This window comes from Polypterus senegalus, chromosome 15 (genome assembly GCF_016835505.1).
Source record: "Polypterus senegalus isolate Bchr_013 chromosome 15, ASM1683550v1, whole genome shotgun sequence".
Classification (NCBI taxonomy): domain Eukaryota; kingdom Metazoa; phylum Chordata; class Cladistia; order Polypteriformes; family Polypteridae; genus Polypterus; species Polypterus senegalus.
The window spans coordinates 98,569,521-98,594,416 of NC_053168.1; the positions used below are offsets into that span (position 1 = coordinate 98,569,521).

Below are 24,896 nucleotides of genomic sequence, written 5' to 3' on the forward strand. Positions count from 1 at the left end.
ATATATATATATATATATATATATATATATATATATATACATATACACACACACAGTGGAACCTTGGTTTGCAAGTAACTTGGTTTACGAGTGCTTTGCAAGACGAGGTAAAATTTTTAATAAATTTTGACTTGATAAACGAGCGACGTCTTGCAATACGAGTAGTATGTATACACTTTGTCTGCTGAGCGTCATGTAATCACAACTGAGCTGATGGTTCTTCTCTCTCTCTCTCTCTCTCTCTCAAATTGGGATTGTGGGCAATCGTCTCCTATTCTCTGTCTGAATCAGCGTGCTTCACTCATATAGTCAACATCCATATTGAGCATATACTGTTTACTACAGCATTGTGAGTGTGTGTGTGTGCGTGGGTGTGTGCGCGCATGTGTGTGCTGTGACGTGCGAATCCCCATCTCGCACCACCAGCTTTATTCAGCTTGAAACAGCAACAGCGCAGTTATTTATTGTAGCAGGATTTGCCACTCTCCTATACACAGACACAGCAGTCAGGCAGGGTTGTGGCCAAGTAGTACTGTGCCCTGCTCACTTATAATGTTCCTTGTTTCTTGTATCACCCAGTGACGGCAGACACTTATAGCATGTCTGCGATCTTTCTGGATTTGCTTTTTACAGCGAACTGCTGGGAGACTGCGATTGCTTTGGGATGTTCTTACACATGTTGCTCCATTGGGTGGAATCACACAAGAATTTAGAAACTTACACCAGCCATGATTCTTTCCAAAGGTAAAGTGCAGGTAAATTTTGTTTTATGTATTTTTACTTTATATTTTGTATTAATCATTTTTATATGAATAGCTTTGGGTTGTGGAACGAATCTTCTGAGTTTCCATTATTTCCTATGAGGAAGTTCACTTTGATATACGAGTGCTTTGGATTGAGAGCACGTTTCCGGAACGAATTATGCCGAGTATACTTTATACATAACATATATATTGTTGTACCTTGCATAACTGAATAACCTTTATGGCACCATAACAATTCAATACATTTATGGTCACTACAGTACTGTATTTGGATTTAATAATCTTCATGTGGGAAAAGGCTGACTCACATAAATGAGTAGAGCCGAATAATGCAGGAGCATTTGCAAGGAGCTTTTGAATTCAGCCGAGTGAAAAATGACGGCTGTCCGATTCACTGCGATTTTAGTTCCCTCTCCTTTCTCTTTTTGTCAGATCGCTTTTTGGAAGGAAATCAGTTTCGTAGTTCCACATTTTCCTTCTTTGGAATAGCAATGATAGAGATTGACAGATCAGACAAACGAACTTCGATTGTGACATTGTGAGAAAAAAATCCTCTTCCAATTCCACATCCAGCCCATACCCTCCCCAAACAATTTTTTTTAAATTCCTTCTTTAGTCGATATAAATTGGAAGGCTAAGTAGATCACAGCCAGAGTTTTGCAGTAGCTCGTGCGTTTGATCGTGCGTGCAGGATGACCAGTGTGTTAGAAGAAAAGAGATCTCAGACTGGCAGCCCTGTATGTCAATCAAGTGGCAAATGCCATAGGGAGGATATATAGACTTAACGTTTAAAGAAATTTTTTTGGAATGCAACGCAATCTACCTGTCGATCTCGCATTGGGCACCCCTGCTCTAGATAATGCTGTATCAGGTGTTGCACAACAATGAAATTCCCCAAATAAATTTTAAATTGATAATATAATTTATAAGATTATTTGCTTTAAACTCTTAAAGGAGGTTAATTAAACAATTGTTAATCGCTAACATCACTAGTGTCTATCTAAAAGAGAAAGACTCCATTTTAAACCAAACACCAAATATTTTCAGGTGGAATACCTTTCCCTTTTATTTTGAGTAGGGGTAACAAAATTAGATGGGAATTCTAGATAAAAGAGATGGAGATGAGACAGGCTGTGATTATCAGAGGCCAACTTTATTGTATTGGCAAAGGTGATGTTACACTAGTAAGGCACTGGGATTGATCAGTGATTCCAATGTGAGGTATAGTGAACTGTAAAAAAATAAAATAAAATAAAATCACAGACAGGCTGCCTCACATTCTACCAGACCACAGCATACGTAAAGGTAAACAAATGGACTTCTTTTCTGCATGGTCTGGATCAGTGCAGACACCAGCCACCTCATACCAGAAATGGCTCAATCAATCAATTTGGACCATGGGTTACAGGGCCAGGGCAGTAAACAGCACAAAGCCATAAAGTTGCATTAAATTGACAACAGATAAAGGCTTCCTGGGAGCTTGACTTTCAAATTCTATCATTCCGGGAGGCCATGGCCTCTTCCTGCTGCTCGTAGGCAGAGTCAAATGTCTGTCTGAAAAAAGTAAGCTGCCATCCTTGAAGACGCAAACTGCAGATGTAAAGCAGTGCAAAATTGTGAATGGAATCCAGTTCTTCAATATTTACACCAAACTGTCAAAATCCAAGTGTTGCTGCCTCAGCTTCTGAACCCTGACCTCACCTCTGTAGTCCCTCTGGCCTATAGCTCGTCATGCCTCTCCTCCTGATCCTTAAGTTTGAACTCTTCATGTGTGATTTTGCCATCAGCATTGCGATCCTGGTTTGAGAACATAGTATCGATGATGGAAGTGGCACTGAAACCTGGGGCCAGTTTTCCATTTCCTGTTGCCACCTGATGGTGGATATAAATAGAGAACTTGCAGGGGAAAAAAAAAGATTGTTAGTGCAAAGCAGTTCTATTATTGAATTACCAGCATTGCTTACTTTTTGCTTACCTCTACGGAGTCCACTTGTCCATCAGAGTTCTTATCCATTTCAGCAAATACATTGGGAGAAACATCACTGTTCCACACAAACATGTAGCCCTCAGGAAGCCCAGGGTCCATCTCAATTATTTCAATGTCAAACACCAGCACAGCACTTCCTGGGACCTCCCCATCTGAGTGGGTAGAACAAGATAGATGTTACCAAGTAGAGCTGCTGAGGAGTTGATAAAGTTTCTGGTAAGTTTACTGTGGTGATGAAGCCCATATCAATTTGGCAAGTGGCCAGTAGGGGTGGACACCACAAAAGATAGAAAGCATCAGAGCCAAAACGAATTGTCCAACAAACCATCTCTCGTACACCACCTATTAAACACAACTTACTATGAACTGGTGGTAAAATTAAAACTGATGTTTGCCCTCCTTATAAAAAGAAGCACTGCTCCCAGTGGAGTGGGGGGGCAAAAACACCACAGCAATAATAATAAGCTTGGTCTGTTTCCTTCTAAACAGCAGGCAGTTACTTACCCACGCCTTGCTCGCCATAACCCAGGTGTGGTGGGATTATGACTTTTCTCTTTTCACCCACACACATGTCCCTCAGGCCCAGGTCCATTCCGATGACCACCTGTCCAGAGCCCAAAACAACGTTGTACGTCTTTCCATACGTATACCTGAAGTGAGCCACAAAAGATGGTGTAAAAGAGTATGTCATAGCTAGCAGAATAGCAGTAGACTGTTGGGCGTCTTTAATGGAGATCACAGGAGTTGGGGGCATATACTCACGTTGAATCAAGCAAAGTCCCATCCATCAGTGTGGCGTTATAGTGATATTTAATGAAGTCCCCTTTCTTGCTCAGGATGCTGCAGTCTGGAGGCTTGTACACAGTTTGAATGTCCACTGTGTCAGATGGGTTGTGGAAGTCAATCACGTGGATATCAAACACTAGAACAGCAGAGCCTGGGATCTTTGTACCTGAAGGAAAAAGGAAACATTGCCTATTACTGTGGTGACTGGTGTACTACAGTTGCACAGCACTCTCATAACCACCCAGGTGATGCCCACTTGTAGTTCTATTTAAGAGCCATGTCACGTTACACAATTATTCCAGGGATTTTCAGTCATAGACTTAATTATCTTAGCAAGCTGGAGGCAGTCAGCAGCACACTCCTGCAAGGCCAATCCAACTAGTTGGTGACTCTCCCCCCAAAAAAATCAAAAAGGTGTGATTTTGTCTTTACTAGTAGGTGTGGGCTCTGTGTGCATGACACCTGACAACCAATGCTTGTCTGGAAGTAAAATGCATATAATGCAGCAACAAGGAATAAGGGACATGGGTGTTTTGTCCAGAATCTGTCCAGAATGGAAGAAAATAAAGAGCCAATGTTGTGGCTGAACTTGCTGTACCTGTTAACCCTTCATATAGCATGGGCTCCATCAGGTAGCACATTTTATTGGCTGTCAGAGAAAGGGGCAAGAATGACTGTGCTGGAAGGTATACAGTTGGTAAATATTACATGGCCAGTGATTTTGAGTTGTGTAAAATAACATGGTCTAGCAACAAGATCGGCAACTGCAGCTGGCAAATCTGACATGCCCTGTGAGCATTAGTCACATTATCTGACATTGGCTTTAAGTATGACTACTCCATCTGGAGGGCTACACTGGCATCAGGTTTTCAATGCATCTGGTTTCTAAATTAATTCTACTTCTCATTTATTACTGAACTCCTGATAACACATTCCTCATGTAATAATATCTGCACTTCCTTTGGGATTTAAAAATGTGGCATATATTTTGCTTTCTCTAAATAAGTGCATTGCAAATTTCCATTTTGAAAGCCGTTTTGTCAAAAGTGACAGATCAACATTAAAGAAGGAGGGAAGATGGCAATTATATCAATGCACATAATTATGTGTATTCCTTACTGTGATATCTAGAGTATTAAAGAATTCCATTGTTGCTAATAACAGGAGCAAAAATAAATCTTAAAACTATACAGAGGCAATTGATTATGCAACCATGGTTCAAGTTCAAATGCAGGAAGTGGACAAGTTAAAAAAAAAAAAATATTTCTCTTCAGCTCAAACTGAATTGCACAAATAATTGCAGTTACTACAGCACTTCAGCAGGCACAAAATCAGTTCATCACCAGGGTGTTTAGCAAAATCTTTGATTAAATGGCTAGAAAGTACCTGTGTGAACCATTTTTGAAGTCAGTCTGCAGTGCATCCACTCATTCAAAATACTTTAATCACTGTGCATTTAATGCCATTTTGAACTGATATGTGTGTGTGCAACACCTCCCTTTAACATAAAAGTACCAAAATATCTTCATATAATGTATTACACATAGAAACAAACTTAACATATTGCTTCACCTTTGGAACCCAATAGTCAATAGGATTTGTTTAGGAGCGCTTTATTTCATAGATTAACGCAAGTTTCTCAAAGAGTGTTGTCCTGTTGCAGTCTAATTCCAGGAGAACCTGCGTTGTTTACAAAATTCCAAATGTATGTTTGACAGTGACACATCACAATCTTTTATTTATATAATTATAGCAGTAGGGGAAACTTTATAGGATATGGTACTTTCTGTATACAAGAAGCTATTAAGACCAGTGAGAGTAGAAGTTGGTTAGGTGATTTTGACATTTTCCAAATTGGCTGTCATACCATGAGACAAAAAAAGTCCCCCTCCAGATCACTATCAGTATAATCACACAAGCACATATCAGTATATTATACTAGGGGGCTTACCCCCTGCTTGCTACGTGCCAGCCACTTTGCGTCTCTGCCACTCGTGTTGTGAAGTGTGGGGCTAGAGATGTGGTCGCTCCTCTGAAGCCCCCACCTAAATGGTGATACAATGGGAAACAAATACAGTTTTTTTTTTTACATCCTCTTTGCTCGATCAGATGCTGGCCTGCTCCTGCTGGGCCATGTGATCTGCATCTCATGCGGCACTTCGAACATCTAAAATCCTGTACAGCAGCTGTCTTTGTAATCTACTCTTTGTCTTTTATTTCCAGCCCCAGGTGTGCTTAAAACTGTTGGCACAAAGTCTCACCTCGCGGGACTTGAGTTCTTGATATTTTAGTTTAATTTAAAAATGGAATAAGAATCTGAAAATCTAACAACATCACATTAAAGTTTGATAAATTCTGAAAAGAATGATACCAAACATATATAAGTTTTAAAATAAGCCCAATTTAAAGCATGACAAAAAAGTGACATAAAAAGTCACATAAAATTGTTGCACTTTTAGGCTTACAACAACAACAACGTTTATTTATATAGCACATTTTCATACAAAAAGTAGCTCAAAGTGCTTAGGATTTTATATATATATATATATATATATATATATATATATATATATATATATATATATATATATATATATACACTAGCAAAATACCCGTGCTTCGCAGCGGCAAAGTACTGCCTTAAAATTTTTATTGAGAAGAAAATTAAACCTTTTTAAACTGAGGGAAAATATACCAATAATTATTTGTTAAGGATCTCTTTGTATACCACATTGTTAGTTCGGCCCTCCGGTTGTAATATGACCAAGCTGTTCGCTGAGCTTACTCTTGAGCATGCAACGTACAGTTGGCCATGTGAACAGTAATCTTGTTTCAAATCTCACAGCTTGCATTGCTGCTGTCATAATCGGTTTGAGTTTCATGGTTTGTTCAATTACGACAGTATTTGTAGGACTTGTGTTGAAGAGACATTCGGCATCTGTCAAGCGTTGTAAGTATACAACCCGTTTCATCAATAACTTTACATCCAGCTTTTGAGAGTTTAAACATTCATAAACATCAAAGTGTCCACTACTGAAATCATCACATGTTTAAGAGGCATTGGAGGTTGTCAAAAGGCGTAAAATATTTGGCCATTTCGGTACACTTGAAAGCGACAACCGAACAATTCACCGGCAGCCATCAACTCACATGCAGAAGCATAGGTGAAGGGCTTAAGCATTTCACTCTTCATGCATCATACAGACCAATTTCACTTCTGAATAACGACGTTAAAATACTCTCTAAAATCATAGCTAGAAGGATGGAGAAAGTGCTCCCCTCAATAATATCACAAGACCAAACTGGATTTATTAGGGGCCGACACTTATCTTCAAATCTTCGACGCCTGTTTAATGTAATATACTCACCAACTAAATCAAACACCCCAGAAATATTATTATCATTGGATGCAGAAAAAGCATTCGACATGATTGAATGGAAATACCTTTTACTATTTTGGAGAAGTTTGGGTTTGGCCCGAACATTTGTGCATGGATTAAATTACTGTATACTAACCCAGAAGCTTCAGTTTGCATCAATAACATTTGCTCAGACTACTTTAAACTAGAACGTGGCACAAGACAAGGATGCCCTTTGTCACCACTGCTGTTTGCAATTGCCATTGAACCACTGGCAATACATTGTCGAAATACTGATCAGATAAAGGGGATTAGCAGAGAAGGACTGGAACAGAAAATCTCATTATATGCAGATGACATGGTACTGTATATATCGGATCCAGAAAATTCTGTGCCTGCAGTCTTAGCAGCACTCACAGAATTTCAAAAGCTCTCTGGTCTCAGAATTAATCTGAATAAAAGTGTACTCTTTCCGGTGAATTCGCAAGCATATAATATTAGATTAGACACCCTTCCTTTTATCATTGCAGAACAGTTTAAATACCTCGGGTAAACATCACAAGTAAACATAAAGCTCTTTATCAACAAAATTTATTACTGGGCGGCAAATATACAGTCGATAAGAACCTGGACACAAATAGAAGAACATACACAGGCATGGACCGCAATAGAAGTAAAATCCTGCAGTACTTCTTTGTATTCCTTGCTTTGTGCTCCAATAAACACACGTTATCGGCAATACACTAATAACCCAATTGTGCTCCACTCACTTAGAATCTGGAACCAATGTAGAAAGCATTTTAAGACGGAGAAGCTTCTTTCTGTGGCACCCCTGCAAAGAACCACCTCTTTCAACCCTCACAAACATATGCAGTTTTAATATCTGGAAAAATTTGGAATTAACTTGCTTAGAGACCTTTATATAGACAACGTCTTTGCATCCTATGAACAATTACGTTCCAAATTTAACATTCCAGCTACAAATTTCTTTCACTATCTTCAAATCAGGAACTTTGTTAAACAGAACCTTCCAGATTTTCCTCATCTTGCACCCTCATCCACGCTGGAAAAATTAATGCTCAATTTCAAGGAGTTAGACTCCATCTCTACAATATATAAAATCCTTTTACAATCCCTTCCTTTCAAAGATCCAAGAGGACACTGGGAAAATGACCTCTCAATTAATATATCAGAAAAGGAGTGGAAAGTAGCAATGCAGAGAATTCACTCAAGCTCCATATGCTAAAGCATACAATTATACAACTCAAAATTATATATCGAGCACATCTGTCTCGACTAAAACTGTCCAAAATGTTTCCAGGACATGATCCAACCTGCGAACGTTGCAACCAAGCCCCAGCCTCACTAGGTCACATGTTCTGGGCCTGCTCCAAATTAACATTATTCTGGACAAAAATTTTAATTACCTCTCAGACAGTCTTGGACTCACAATCCCTCCTAACCCATTAACAGCTGTGTTTGGGGTTCTTCCAGAGGGTCTTAAAGTGGAGAAAGACAAACAAATTGTGATTGCATTCACTACACTGTTGGCACGCAGACTTATTCTGATAAACTGGAAGAACCCAAACTCTCCTCTTTTAAGTCAGTGGGAAACTGATGTGTTATATTATTTAAAATTGGAAAAAATCAAATACTCAGTTAGAGGATCTGTGCAGACTTTTTCAAAACATGGCAGGATCTAATCAGTAATATTTTGAAATGATTTTATAAAGCACAGAGAATTTGTTGATTTAGGTATTTTTAAAAGCCTTAAATTTTACACCGCTTGGCTTGCTCTCTCTCTCAAGGGTGGGGATCGATCTGTTCTTAGCATAATTCTTTTTTTTGTAAAAACTTGATTGCTATGTATTGATTGTAATAAAATTAATAAATAAATAAATAAATAAAAAAAAAAAAAAGCATTTCACTCTTCTAGTGCTCCTGTGTAGAATAATTATCTCCTGTACCGTCATCAGTCCACACCTTGAACCTGTCCCAGTCATTCAATACATAAGACACAATGTTCCTCCGGATATCAAGAGTGAGCCTGATATGGCTGTGCAATATGTAACACAGAGAATGGAAAAGGTAGGTGCCATCTCCGGGCATGGAAACCACTCAGTAAGTAACAGTTCTTTGATCGATGGTGATCACCTCGATAGACATGGTAATGGGGTTACGGTTGGAATGATAAAGGAAATGGGTACCTGAACAATGTAAAGTAAGTCTAAAATACCTAAACAATAACTATAATCGTAATAAATGAACAATAAAACAGCGGAGAAGCCGCGGATTAAATAAAAAGGCTGTAGTTAATCAGCAGGGAGACGTGAATCCCGTGGCGAAGCAAGGAAGGGAATGTAGAGACTGGAGCGACGGACGGCCTTATATTAGGCAGGCAGCCAACAACGTGGGAGGCGTTGGGATGGGGGACCCAACGCCGCCTCACATGGTGACCGAGCTGCAAGCTATGGACGTATATATGTACGTAAGTAGGATTCAGTTAGCGTTGGGAACCTGCGTACCAAATTTCTTGAAGATGGGCCCATAAGTAACAAAGACCGTTGAAAAGTTCAATATGGCGGCCGACAGTGGCATCATACCACCGAAATAAGTACCAAATTTCAGCCTTCTACCCACACGGGAAGTTGGAGAATTAGTGACATTGGAAACTTCAATATGACGGCCGACAGTGGCATCATACCACTGAAATAAGTACGTACATTGGTTTTGGTTAGCGCAGGGAAGCTACCTACCAAATTTCGTGAAGATGGGGCCATGAATAAGAAAGTTCAACATGGCGGACGTTGTTGACCGTTATGACTGTTACGCGTAGAATTTCGAAATGAAACCTGCTTAACTTTTGTAAGTAAGCTGTAAGGAATGAGCCTGCCAAATTTCAGCCTTCTACCAACACGGGAAGTTTGAGATTTAGTGACGTTATAAAGTTCAATATGGCGGCCGACAGTGGCATCATACCACCGAAATAAGTACGTACATTGGTTTTGGTTAGCGCAGGGAAGCCACCTACCAAATTTCGTGAAGATGGGGTCAGCCTTCTACCTACACGGGACGTTGGAAAATAGGTGACGTTGTAAAGTTCAATATGGCGGCCGACAGTGGCGTCATACCATCGAAATAAGTACGTACATCGGTTTCGGTTAGCGCAGGGAAGCCGCCTACCAAATTTCGTGAAGATAGGGCCATAAATAAGAAAGTTCAACATGGCGGACGTTGTCGACCGTTATGACCGTTATGTGTAGAATTTCGAAATGAAACCTGCTTAACTTTTGTAAGTAAGCTTTAAGGAATGAGCCTGCCAAATTTCAGCTTTCTACCTACACAGGAAGTTGGAGAATTAGTGATGAGTGAGTGAGTCAGTCAGTCAGTCAGTCAGTCAGTGAGGGCTTTGCCTTTTATTAGTACACTAGCAAAATACCCGCGCTTCGCAGCGGAGAAGTAGTGTGTTAAAGAAGCAATGAAAAGAAAAGGAAACATTTTGAAAATAACGTAACCTGATTGTCAATGTAATTGTTTTGTCACTATTGTGAGTGATGAGTGTTGTTGTCATATATATATATATATATATATTTATTTACACACACACACACAAACATATATATATATATACATATCTATACATATACACATATATACATACATATATATATCTACATATATACACATACATATATACACACACATACATACATACATACACACACATATATACACACAAATACATACAGTATATATATATATATATATACATACATACACACACACATATATAAACATATATATACATATACATACATATCTACATATATACACACACAGCTATTTCATTATCAGTGCAATACGCTGTTTGTTAAAACGGTTGACTCCGCTCTTACGTGCAACAACAAATCAAATCATTCAGTTGTCTTTGCTCATATGTCATTTTAGAGCTGGACGCCTGGCATCTTTTTTTGGCCACAAGTTCGTTTCTGTTTGGTGTGAGGTTCTGTGTTGTGGAGATTCTCGGGATGGATTGCAGGTGCTCATCAGTGAGGCGACTCCTGTGTGCTGTTTTGTTAGTCTTTATCACTGAGAAGAGCTTCTCACACAGATATGTGCTACCAAACATGCACAAGGTTCGAGCCGCATGTAGACGGACTTTTTTTGTTCTTCAAAATCACCAAAGCGCCGTGCAAACTCAGTGCGCAATAACTCTAGCTTCACAATAACTTGCAGCATCATAAGGTAGACTTGATTAACGCGGTAAGTGTTTGGCAAGGCAGCTGAAGCGCTGCATTATGGGATCTGTAGTTTATTATGTTACCAGCGCTTCATATACCCGGGCCATTAATAACAATAATACAGTATATAAAATGATCTCGCGGGCCGGATATAATTACGCCGGGCGGATGTGGCCCAGCCCTTGAGTTTGACACATATGGACTAAATAGAACTTGAAAAGATATATTTTTTCAAATGTGATCGCAATTCAGATAGAGTTGATCGCACTACAGCCTGCATGCCTCAATGAGTCATCCTCCCCTCGCTCTTACTTTTTTACCGTTCATCTAATGAATACACTGAGTATGGCTTTACCAAAACAATCATTGATGGCGAATAAAGTATCCATTATTCAAATATGCAGATCGGTATATATATATACATATATATATACCCACGTATCGCAGCGGAGAAGTAGTGTGTTAAAAAAGTAGAAAAGAAAAGGGAACATTTTAAAAATAACGTAACATGACTGTCAATATACAGTATTTGTTTTGTGAGTGTTACTGAGTGTTGCTGTCATCAAGGATTTGATTATCATTATTTCTTTCAATCAGGTTCGTATTTGTAGGATGTGTTGTGTTCAAGTTACATTCCGTGTTTGTCAATCGTTGTAAAGATGACAGGTTTCATTCATCGATTCGTTTCTTACTGCATTAATAAACAGCTCGTCTTCCTCTTTATCTGAGACATGACACACTGCATGCACGGGTTTTTTTTACACTGTCTTCCTTTAGCGGGACATTGACTTTTTCCAACGTATGCTTTGTTTCCGCAGTAGCTGGATTTATGAATATGCTTATCAGGCGCTTCATATTTTTGCTGCCTTTTCAATTGTGTAATTTGGTTTTTGTTCAGCGCTCTTTGGAACTGTTGCTTTTTATCTGTGCACTGCGTCAGTTCACGTGAGCCACTCGATGTACATGCATCGAAGGTTCCCAGCTGTGCTGGTGCCATCTCGTGCTATGTCCATGGCTGTATTTAATGTTACCTTAGTCCTGGCCCTTAAAACTTTCTCTCGCAGTTTCGCTGAGTTTGTGTCAAACACCACCCTGACCATCTCATCTTCCTCTCCATAAGCACAGTCCTTCACCCGTGAATATTTACCCGTGGCAGTTTGCTATTGGATTGCCGCTGACGGACGGCCTTATATGGGTGGGCACTAAATTACAAACGCCAGCGGCAGCCTGTCTATGAACTTAATTTAAAGTGTAGGTTTACATCGTGCTTTGTTTCCGAAGTAGCAGAACTCATGAATATGGTTGTATATGTCACTCGCTCGCTTCTTATTGTTTCGCTGCCTTCTCAATTATATAATGCATGTTTTCTTAAGCGCTTTTTTGAGGTCTTCCTGGTTTTCTATGTACTGCGTGATTACGGGAGGCGTGATGATGTCACACGAAACTCCCACGGCGTTGAAGCTCATCTCCATTACAGTAAATGGAGAAAACTGCTTCCAGTTATGACCATTACGCGTAGAATTTCGATATAAAACCTGCCCAACTTTTGTAAGGAAGCTGTAAGGAATGAACCTGCCAAATTTCAGCCTTCCACCCACACGGGAAGTTGGAGAATTAGTGATGAGTGAGTGAGTGAGTGAGTGAGTGAGTGAGTGAGTGAGTGAGTGAGTGAGTGAGGGCTTTGCCTTTTATTAGTATAGATATATAAATATATATATATATATATATATATATTTACACACACACACATAAACATATATATATACACATATACACATATATTTACACACACACATATATACATACATTATATATATCTACATATATACACACACAGCTATTTCGTATCAGTGCAATACGCTGCTTGTTAAAACGGATAACTCCCGCTCTTACGTGCAAGTCTGCATCGTATTTGTTCAAGTTCTATTTAAATTTTAAATAGAAGGAATTTTTATTTAGTCGACAGAAATATCTTTGGTAGGAATGGTAAAACAGACAGGAATATTATTCTGAATAAATCAACTCAAACCTTAAACAACTTATAATATTTTGCTCTCCATAAAAATATATCCTGTCTAAATTATACAAGTTAGAAATAAAGTAAACGTTAAAAGAACAAACATTCAAATTTCTTTACTCTTATGTAATTTTATATAAAAAATAAACTTAGATTTTAAATATCCCAAAAGATTTTGCTCTCCATAAAAATATATCCTGTCAAAATTATACAAATTCAAATATGAACATGCTGCATAACAAAACCTGGAAATATAAATAAAATGTGTTCCTTTCAGCAATAACAAATCAAATCATTCAGTTGTCTTTGCTCATATGTCATTTTAGAGCTGGACGCCTGGCATCTTTTTTTGGCAACAGGTTCGTTTCTGTTTGGTGTGAGGTTCTGTGTTGTGGAGATTCTCAGGATGGATTGCAGGTGCTCATCAGTGAGGCGACTCCTGTGTGCTGTTTTGTTAGTCTTTATCACTGAGAAGAGCTTCTCACACAGATATGTGCTACCAAACATGCACAAGGTTCGAGCCGCATGTAGACGGACTTTTTGTTCTTCAAAGTCACCAAAGCGCCGTGCAAACTCAGTGCGCTCAGTTTATCAGCAAAGTGCGATTTGGGAACACCGTAGTGACGACTTGGTTTAACATTACTTGGCAACAGGGAAAGTGGGGCAAGGTGCACTGGTGCATTTGTGTCTCCCATAAAAGCAGCTTCACTTGAAATCACTTTGTGATTGTGCACGGTAAAACGTCCGCTGAAGTGTCAGATTCTTATTTAATTCTTCTGCTTTCTGTATCTTCTGCATTGCATTCAGGTTACCCTGATGTTTTGTCTCATAGTGCCGTCTTAGATTAAATTCTGTAATTACAGCCACATTAGCTCCACAAATGAGACACACGGGTTCAGTAAACATATACTCAGCCTCCCATCGGTTTTTAAAGGCTCTATTTTCAGAATCAACTTTTCTCTTCAGCATCGTGTGAGCTAGCTTCACAATAACTTGCAGCATCATAAGCTAGACTTGATTAACGCGGTAAGTGTTCGGCAAGGCAGCTGAAGCGCTGCATTATGGGATCTGTAGTTTATTGTGTTACCAGCGCTTCATATACCCGGGCCATTAATAACAATAATACAGTATATAAAATGATCTCGGGCGGATATAATTACGCCGGGCGGATGTGGCCCGCAGCCCTTGAGTTTGACACATATGGACTAAATAGAACTTGAAAATATATATTTTTTCAAATGTGATCGCGCAATTCAGATAGAGTTGACGCGCACTACAGCCTGCATGCCTCAATAAGTCATCCTCCCTCGCTCTTACTTTTTACCGTTCATCTAATGAATACACTGAGTATGGCTTTACCAAAACAATCATTGATGGCGAATAAAGTATCCATTATTCGAGTATGTAGATCGGGATATATATATATATATATATATATATATACATATATATATATATACCAGCATCGGAGAAGTAGTGTGTTAAAAAGCTAGAAAAGAAAAGGGAACATTTTAAAAATAACGTAACATGACTGTCAATATACAGTATTTGTTTTGTGAGTGTTACTGAGTGTTGCTGTCATCAAGGATTTGATTATCATTATTTCTTTCAATCAGGTTCGTATTTGTAGGATGTGTTGTGTTCAAGTTACATTCCGTGTTTGTCAATCGTTGTAAAGATGACAGGTTTCATTCATCGATTTGTTTCTTACTGCATCAATAAACAGCTCGTCTTCTTCTTTATCTGAGACCTGACACACTGCATGCACGGGTTTTTTACACTGTCTTCCTTTAGCGGGACATTGACTTTTCCACGTGTGCTTTGTTTCCGCAGTAGCTGGATTTATGAATATGCTTGTATGTATCAGACGCTTCATATTTTTGCTGCCTTTTCAATTGTGTAATTCGGTTTTGTTCAGCGCTTGGAACTGTTGCTTTTATCTGTGCACTGCGTCAGTTCACGTGAGCCGCTCGGTGTACATGCATCGAAGGTTCCCAGCTGTGCTGGTGCCATCTTGTGCTATGTCCATGGCTGTATTTAATGTTACCTTAGTCCTGGCACTTAAAACTTTCTCTCGCAGTTTCGCTGAGTTTGTGTCAAACACCACCCTGACCATCTCATCTTCCTCTCCATAAGCACAGTCCTTCACCCGTGAATATTTACCGTGGCAGTTTGCTATTGGATTGCGCTGACGGACGGCCTTATATGGGCAGGCACTAAATTACAAACGCCAGCGCAGCCTGTCTATGAACTTAATTTAAAGTGTAGGTTTACATCGTGCTTTGTTTCAGTAGCAGAACTCATGAATATGGTTGTATATGTCACTCGCGCTTCTTATTGTTTCGCTGCCTTCTCAATTATATAATGCATGTTTTCTTCAGCTTTTTGAGGTCTTCCTGGTTTTCTATGTACTGCGTGATTACGTGAGGCGTGATGATGTCACATGAAACTCCGCCCCACGGCGTTGAAGCTCATCTCCATTACAGTAAATGGAGAAAAACTGCTTCCAGTTATGACCATTACGCGTAGAATTTCGATATAAAACCTGCCCAACTTTTGTAAGGAAGCTGTAAGGAATGAACCTGCCAAATTTCAGCCTTCCACCCACACGGGAAGTTGGAGAATTAGTGATGAGTCAGTGAGTGAGTGAGGGCTTTGCCTTTTATTAGTATAGATTATATATATATATATATATATATATATATATATATATATATATATATATATATATATATTGTGGCGGATGGCTGGGAGCTGTGCCCAGCTGGGACACCTGGAAAGACCGGGAGACGGACTATGCCTCCCCCAGACCACAAGAGGGCAGCCGCCCTGGTTTGTATGGGGGCCACAGGAATTGACCATGGAAGCTCAACCTTATAGGGGCCCGTGGCCACCACTAAGGGGCTCCCAGACAATTGTGGAGCCCTGGACATCAGCACTTCCACCACACCCGGAGGTGCTGGCAGAAGGAATACCAGGGACACCTGGAGTGCTTCCGGGTGCTCATGCAGCACTTCTGCCACACCAGGTAGTGCCACAGGGAGTTCATCCAAGGGCACCTGGAGCACATCCGGGTGGGGATAAAAGAGTCTAGTCATCAGCCAGAGTCGGGAGGAGGAAGACGGAGTTTGTGGGGAAAGGAGTAGAGGCGGCAGAAGGATTCAAGGACAGAGAGAGAAAGAAGGGACTGAGTTTGGCTAATAGAGCATTGTGTGGTGCTGTATAAAGAGAGGACAGCAATAAACGTGTTTTTGACATTTGGTGTCTGTCTGTCTGTGCCCGGGGGCAGTCTTTCCAGTCTATACACATATACATATATATACATACACATATATACACATATATACACATATATATATACATATATATATATATACATATATATATATACATATATATATATACATATATATATATATATATATATATACACATATACATATATATACATACACATATATACACATATATACACATATATATATACATATATATATATATAGAGAGAGAGAGAGAGAGCAGATAATTAATTTTATGTACTGTATTAGTATTATGTATTTTCACCTACAATGTATATAATCATTATTTCTGCATATTCTTAATAGGGAATGTTATCAGAATATCAACTAAAAACATAATATTAAATACAAGTTACCCTGAATGAACAAATGATGTACTGTAAATAAATAAGTTATTAAAGAACATTATGCAACATTTGATGTCCTGTGTGAAAACGTACTTCTACTCCTTCACTCAGTAACTGATTAAGCTACCTTTAGCAGCAAAGACTGCAATCATTATCATCCGTGCTGTGGATGAATTTTGGCCTACAATTCAAGGACATGTTCGCTTTGAACAAAACTTTCTTTAAATAAAACATCTCAAAAAGGTGTTGAAGTCTGGATTTAAACTGTCAAATTTTGAAATGGCTTAGCCTATCTCAGCTATCCTCCTCCTTCATTACACTACTGTTCTCCAGTTCAGCTTATGGTTCTCTCTCTTCTCAGGTGTACAGGAAAATTCACGGTTCTTTGAAGTTTTTCATATTTTAATTCCAAAAAGCACATCCATTCCAATACACTAACACCAACACTTAATTTTTGTAAGAGAGTCTTATCCCGCTATTCAATATTTGCCTTCCTGCAGATTTACGGAGACATATTTCACTTAATGCGTCTGTCCATTAATTTCTGTTGTATACCTCCCGAAGGTTTTTCCGGTGCATTTTATTACACAATTTTAAAGTATATACTTGTGTTTTTAAGAGTAAGCAATGCTTTACACTATGCATTCAGTTTTTCCACAGTACCTATTCAATGGTGGAATCATGAATGCTGTTCTTAGCATGCAAAAGTGGCCTGCAGATTCCAAGTTATTGTTCAAGGATTATTTGAAACATCTTTAAAAATTACCCTTGAATAGATTCTGGCAAAACCACAGTTCCTGAAGGCATTGACTACTGTCCTAGGCACACTCTCCACTTAGATTGTGGTTAAATGAGTCCCCAGTGCCATTGAACCAAAACTTTTTTCAGGACTTTATTTTGATTGTATCATGATGTGTAATCTGGAAGCTTCACTCTGTTAGTATGGGCCAAAGGTAAGGGCTGATTATTAATCATAGTATCTAATAAATTACCCACATTTCATCTTGAGTTTACTAAAGGGCCACGAATACTCCAAACATGAAGACTGCATTTTTGATTACCTTGTATGTAACGTGCAATTTTTTTAATTAGACTCTCCTCTTTATATTACTAGAACCCACAAAATGATCTGATCAAATGCTCTGTGTAAAATACACATTAATGCAGGTAACAAGAAAGGGAAAGGAAGGACTACTTTTAATTAGAGCTATACATAAATATTAATATATTTTCTTCATATAGCTACAATTTAGTCAGGTTTCAGAACATGGTAACTAAAACTCCTGTCACCTGCTGAACCAAAGCATGTAAAAACTACAAATGCAGAACAACTTGAATGAAGATGGGACAATGGGCCAGTGCAGAGTTAGGATTAGGGTTAGGGTGATCTTTTAACTCTAAGGTTCAGCTGCATCATGGCTATCACAAAGTGTGTCCTTTTCAGATACTCAGCATTCATTTTCTCATTCAGTTTTCAACAGCATCGAGGCATGTACTAACCATTCCAGCAATAGTGTATAACTTTCTTCTCCCACTCTTCCTTTGTACATCACAAAAGAAAAGCTTGAATTCATAAAACAGATCACTCACAGTTGCCCAACATTCACAGTGGAAACTGCAATTCAGTAATAACTGGTGTTAACACTCGTAGTGAGCCATGGTTAATTTTCCAAGCTGTGTAAGACAGTCACACATTTAACAGAATTTAGTCCATTAATTAGTTCTACAATTACCCTTTAAATCATGTCTGCCTGTGTGTAATATATATATTCTATTAGAATATACATTTATGATCTCATTTCTATCTTGTTGGTGTTTGCGTATGCTTCCTTCTGCTCACTGTTAAATCAGTCCCATCCATCCACAGTTTAACTGTTTTAGAATGCTTAACGTTAAATTAAAAGGTTGTAGTCCATTTCATCGGTCTCAAACAAGCTTACTGCAACGTTATTGTTGAAATCTGGTCTCAGGTCATACACATCTATGGTCCATTTCTGCCTAAGGCACATTACACCTTAACCGTTTCAATGTTGTTCAAAAATCAAACCACAGTGTTGTTCACCTATGGCCCTGAATGACATGGCTCCTTGGCCCGTGACCTGTGAGAATCCTGAAGTCAACAAAAAGAGGCATTCTTCAAATTCCTGCAAGTGTTCCTCGGGCAGTTGTGCTGCCTCAGCAGTGGCACCCTGCTTCAGGAAAATCCTGCCTAGACTTGTTCATATCTTTCATTCTTGTGAATTTTTAAACTCTGGCACACAGTAATAATGATTTTTCCTTTTATCATACATTTATATTTATGTACACATTTTTTGGAGATTTTCTTAAATAGGATATGCATTATATTATTATTAAACAAAAGACTTTTCAGTGAACGAATGATTTTGCTTTCTTCCTTACCTGTGCCCTCTTCTCCATATGCAAGGTGTGGTGGGATAGTAATCTTTCTCCGTTCACCTATGCAGACACCCAGCAGGCCTTCATCCATCCCAGCGATAACATATCCCTTTCCAATATATGTGTCATAGGTGCGGTTCCTTGAGTGGCTAAGATGAAAGGCAATTTTACATTTGGATAACAAAGCGGCTGAACAGCAAATTATGCTCCACGGCTTATCTGCAGAAAGGCAGTTTACCAAGGAACTCATCATGGTGCTTTATGCAGCAGGATGACTCAACCCAAGCAGATAAAGAAGCAGCCCATCTGAGGATAAGCTAAGCAAAGACAACATTCCTCCCACCTGCAAGGGATCATCTCACTTCTGTAGCAATGCCTTGAATACACTGTGAACCCAAGGTCTTTACCTGGAATCAAAAAAAGTTCCATCCTGTAATGTCCCATTGTAGTGGTAACGCACAAAATCTCCAGCCTTGCTCTTCCGTTTACAGGATTCAGGGACATAGACCATTTCCACAGCAATACTGTCTTTGGGATTATGAAAGTCGATTAAATGTACATCAAAAACCAAAGAGGCTTGCCCAGGAATATCGCTGCCTAAGGATAGAGGGAAAGACAATGTAAGGCAGTGGTTTCCAAATCTTGTCCTGGAGAACTCTGATGCTGAACGTTTTTCTTTTAACCAGATCCACAATCAAAGAGTCATTTTCCCTATAACTGATCTCATTGTTTAATTAGCTGGTCTTTTTTTTCCTTCTTTTGCTGTTTATACTTTGAAAAGAGCATTTGTGTGAGACATTTACACTCATACAAAATAAATATATACTTTTGCCTTGGATTTAAGATCTTAACTCTCTTTTGTCATTTTTTATGCATTCCTTTTTTCTCTGGATTTTGTTTCCTTAATTGAATCCTAATAATGACAATTAATGACGAGTGGATAGACACAGGAGCAAATGACTCTGAACACTGAAAGGCTGTGGTTAAATAACCAGAACATCTGGAAAAGCAGACTGAAAATCATAATCATGGATGATAAAAATTTATAAAACCAAAATTAAATTAAAAATGATTTTATCTCCATGTAATGCATATACAGTATACCTGCAACATTCCAATAAAATTTAGCAATTTCTAATATCAAGCCTTTCATCATTCTCTGCCATTTACACTGGTGTCGACTATGTCCATTGTTAATTGTCATATGCCACAGAAAAAAGTGAATTAATTAATGACAAAATAGTGTAAAAAACTTAAAGCTATGACAAAAATACACTCTTTCCTATATGCAGATATCAGAAGAAAAGAAAGAACAGCTAATTAAACTACAAGCTCAATAACAGGTAAAATTACTCACTGATTATGAAAATGGTTGGAACAAACACCTGTAGCCACTGGGATCCCCTCGACTAAAATTGAAAACCATTGATGGAAGGAGATAAGGAGAGGAAAGAATGTTTAGTCAAGGACTACTACTTTAGCACAATGAAAAGTGCATTTCAGCTTTAAACTACATCCCTACAGAGATATACAGAAAACAGACAACTGCTCAAGTGGCAACAAAAGTGCAAAAAACCACAAAGCAAAATCATTATGAGATTTCAGGAAAATAGCAGCATCATTGGCTTGCACTTAGCAAAATAATGTGTATTATTTGAATATTCGAAAATGGTCTATTTTTATTGTTATGTTCATTTTATGGTTATGCAAAGGCTTTGCTTAGAATTCATCACTCAGCTCTGTTTTCAGCACACTCTGGAGCTTCAGGGCCATATGAGACTAAAGCATTACATTAGTAACTGAGAGTGGCACCAAGATCATTCTTACCATCTCCATTCTCCCCATATCCCAGTGAAGGTGGCATTGTGATGATACGTTTCTCTCCCACGCACATTCCCAGCAGCCCCTGGTCCATGCCTGCGATCAGCCAGCCAATTCCCACATATGTGTCATAGGTGCGCATGCGATTATGGCTACAAGTAAAAATGAAGTATAAAATTTATTAGAAAAAGTAATGGAGAATGGGCTAAACAGTCTGTAAAATAATTCAAATTCTCTAATTACATGCTAAACAGAGCTGATGGAAGTACTACAGATGCATCATACAATTCAGACCTCTAAAGGCCATGTAGGCATAGAGTCACATGCAAACATGAGTAAGACATAGCTCATACCTGGAGTCAAAGAGAGTGCCATCCAGCAGGGTACCATTGTAATGGTAACGGACAAAGTCAGAGACCTGGACTGTGCGAGTACAACCCTCGGGCAGGTAGTATGTCTTGATTTGTACTTTGTCTTCTGGGTTCCAAATGTCAAGGAGGAGAACATCAAAATGTAGAATAGAATTTGGTGGGATCACATCACCTGTAGCAAATACCAATAGATGAATTCACTCAAGGGGTGTTGGAAAACAAAACAAGTCAATATACCAGGCTCAGAGCTCAGAGTTGATATCTTGTAGTTATGGGAACAATAGCCGTTAACTCTTTCAGACCAAGCACCCAAGACAATGTATGAGGCATTCAATCTACCATAAAGAATGAGGACAATAATTTCATCACTCAAAACAGTTAATTCTTCTTTTGTAATAATTTCCTGGGTCATTTCATTTACTTAATGTAATGCAAAACTGTTATATGGTTTATATGGTCAAGCAGGAGTTTCTTTCATTATGCTATGGCAGATCTTAAAATAATTCCAGCTGGAGTGTAATTTTACGAGTAATGAATGATAAATATCTGTTTTTAATGTTTTTTTTTTTTAAATAATTCATTTCACTTTATAATGAACAAATATGCATTGTGTAATACATGAAATCTCCCAAGGAACAAAGAAATAATTACACTACCAATTAATAAGATGATTAGAACAGAAAAAAGCAGTTATGCCCAAGATTCATGGAACATTTTTTGATAAAATGCCATTTTATGATTCACTAAATCATTCAGAAGTTATAAACCAACAACATATAATGTAGCACAGCTTTCACTCTTGAGTAACAAAGAATGTACATGTGAACAGGAATTAGGAAAGTGACAAGGTCAGGGTCATGCAGAAAAATGTTTAGAAAATTTAAACTAAATGGGAGCATAATAGTGTACTTGTAATAAAGAGGAAATACACTAGAAAACGCTTTTTACAGTTTCTGATTATTCTGTTTTTTGGCAAGCAATCCAATGAGACATTGTAAGGTGAAACATTATTTATATAACAATTTAGAAATGTTTACAGCTGTTGAGAGCTAATTTCTCGTGAAATTGAGAAAAATATCCTCATTTACATGCCCTATAATATATAATAAAGTAAAACAGGAGAATACTTTTCTTGGTCCAATGAAAAAAAGAACATAAGCATTAAACAGAAATAGAAATTAATGGATAAATGTTGAACTTAGTAGACATACAGTATGTGCCTAAAGGTGGACAACCCCCACCATGAAAAGTGCTCTTCAAAGTTATATCAGATGATTAGAGGAGGCCAGTACTAAATTCCAAAAATGTCTTCTCTCCTAGTCGTATCACAAGCAGTTACTATATTTTACTATTTTATAAAGCATCCATCATAGGATACTTTACATACTGTAGCTAGATGATAATTCAGATTAAAAAGGTAAAATATGGAGCACAAACTGGCCAGTGCTACTGTCTGTATGGAGTTTGCACATTCCAATATCTATCTGAGTTTTTAGATGTGCCAGGAAAACTTGAGTACCCAAAGAAAAAGTCGCACAGACATGGGAGAATGTGCAGGATCTCTATAGACAGCGGCCAGGCTGGTATCCAAACCCAGTTTCCTGCATCTGTGAGGCAAAGGCTGTTTAAAGAAGTGTCAATGAGGAATCTAAAGCAACAGTTTAAGTGGAACTGTCCTTCATTTTCACTGGACACTCCTGAAGTACACATAATTTGCCATATAATCAGGGTTACATAAAGATGTTATTTAATACGAGTACTAAATATAACAGTGTTGTGAGAGAATGTTAAATGCTAATAGAAACAGGCCCGTGAATCACCTCCCACAAATCATATTTAGGAGAAAACAGACTTTTTGCAAGAACGTTTAGAATGACTGATGCTTGTGTTGCATTGATTAAAATGATTCAGTTACTGCCCAAAAAGCTATAAAAGGCATCCTTCCTCAGCTCTCTGTTCACATTTTTGCTGTCTTCTAAAATCCTTTGAGACATTCTGCTTCACCTGTTCTCTCAAGGTATTGAAACAAATAAAAAATAATAATAAAAAATTATTACATTTATATAGTGCTTTTTCTTGCTACTCAAAGTGCTTTACACAGTGAGTGGGGAGCCACTTCAACCACCACCAATGCGCAATATCCACCTAGATGATGCAACGGCAGCCATTTTGCACCAGTAGACTCACCATACACTAACTATTAGGTAGTGAAGGGGTGAGAGATAGATAGCCATTCAGAGACAGGGGATGATTAGGGGGCAAGAATGACCAGGCCATGGTGGACAATTTAGCCAGGACTTCGGGGTACTTTTTACAAAAGATGTTCAGGGATCTTTAGCGACCACAGAGAGTCAGGACCTCAGTTTTACGTTTCATCCAAAGGATGGCACCATTGTTACAGCACAGTTTCCCCATCTCTGCATTGGGATCCACATTCAGACCACTGGCTAAGTGCTCTCTGCTGGCCTCCCTAACACCTCTTCCTGCAGCAACTCAAGATTTGTTCTGGTTGGTTTCACATCCAAGTACTGGCTGGGCCCTAACATGCTTAGCTTTAGGTGGATGACCTCTAATGAAATATATGTTGTATCTCCTTCTACAATCCTAATACCTAAAATGTCAGGATTCTGTGCAAAATATAAATAAAAACAGAATGTGACGATTTGCAAATCATGAAAACCCTACATTTTTGATTTTGATACACTTTATTAATCCCCAAAGGGAAATTGCTTTTTTATAGAAAATAGTACAAAGAAAACATATCAAATGTTGAAACTGAGAAATGTTACTGTTTTTTGAGACTACATGCTTATTTTTAATTTGACACCTGCAACACATTTCAAAAAAGTTGGGATTGGGCATGTTGACCACTGTGCTGCACCACCTCTACAACACTATAAATGTCTGGAAACTGAGAAGACCAGCCACTGTAGTTTTGCTCAGTTTTACCTGAAACAGGATTTCAGCAGCTCAATAGTTTGAAAGATCTTTTGTTGTATTTTTCATTTCAAAATAACCCAAATATTTTCAATTGGTGACAGTTTTGGACTACAGGTAGACCAGTTTAGCACCCAGACTCATTTACTATGAAGCCACAGTATGAAGCCACACTGTTGTAATATGTGCAGAATGATGAAAGCAGTGAAGAATCACTAATTTGTTTTTACATTTGGATGATGTTCTTGGGAATGAAAGAAAGAAATAAATAAATAAAACTTAGAAAGATTTGATGTTTGGAATGAAAGCACTAACAACCCATAGAATTAAATATCCACTTTCATTAATAACAACTACTGGTTTCTAGTAAATAAATTGGTTAGAACAGAGAAGCCACACTTTTTACTACTAAGTAGATTTTTTCATCCTAAAAAGACTTCGTTAGGCATCTGTGAAATAGCCTCTACCTTGGAAAGATGGATTATTTATATTTTAATCTGGTGTGTCTTACACCATTACCACCAATGTTTCTAATGATTCCAATTTCAATTTTCCCTACACTCACTCTTC

The 24,896-nt window shown here is 38.3% G+C and overlaps 1 protein-coding gene across 1 annotated transcript in view; it reads right to left on the reverse strand.

Annotated features, from left to right (window-relative positions):
- Nucleotides 1-1,896: 1,896 nt before the first annotated feature.
- Nucleotides 1,897-24,896, reverse strand: part of fkbp9 (FKBP prolyl isomerase 9) — a 28,119-nt gene continuing 5,119 nt past the window's right edge. The window contains exons 3-10 of the mRNA XM_039737238.1: nucleotides 21,372-21,561; nucleotides 21,025-21,170; nucleotides 19,605-19,794; nucleotides 19,201-19,346; nucleotides 3,514-3,703; nucleotides 3,256-3,401; nucleotides 2,740-2,903; nucleotides 1,897-2,660 (exon numbers count right to left, since the gene is read on the reverse strand). Of these exons, the coding sequence (XP_039593172.1) occupies nucleotides 2,484-2,660; nucleotides 2,740-2,903; nucleotides 3,256-3,401; nucleotides 3,514-3,703; nucleotides 19,201-19,346; nucleotides 19,605-19,794; nucleotides 21,025-21,170; nucleotides 21,372-21,561 (1,349 nt within the window). The 3' untranslated portion in view covers nucleotides 1,897-2,483. The remainder of the gene's footprint in view (nucleotides 2,661-2,739; nucleotides 2,904-3,255; nucleotides 3,402-3,513; nucleotides 3,704-19,200; nucleotides 19,347-19,604; nucleotides 19,795-21,024; nucleotides 21,171-21,371; nucleotides 21,562-24,896) is intronic.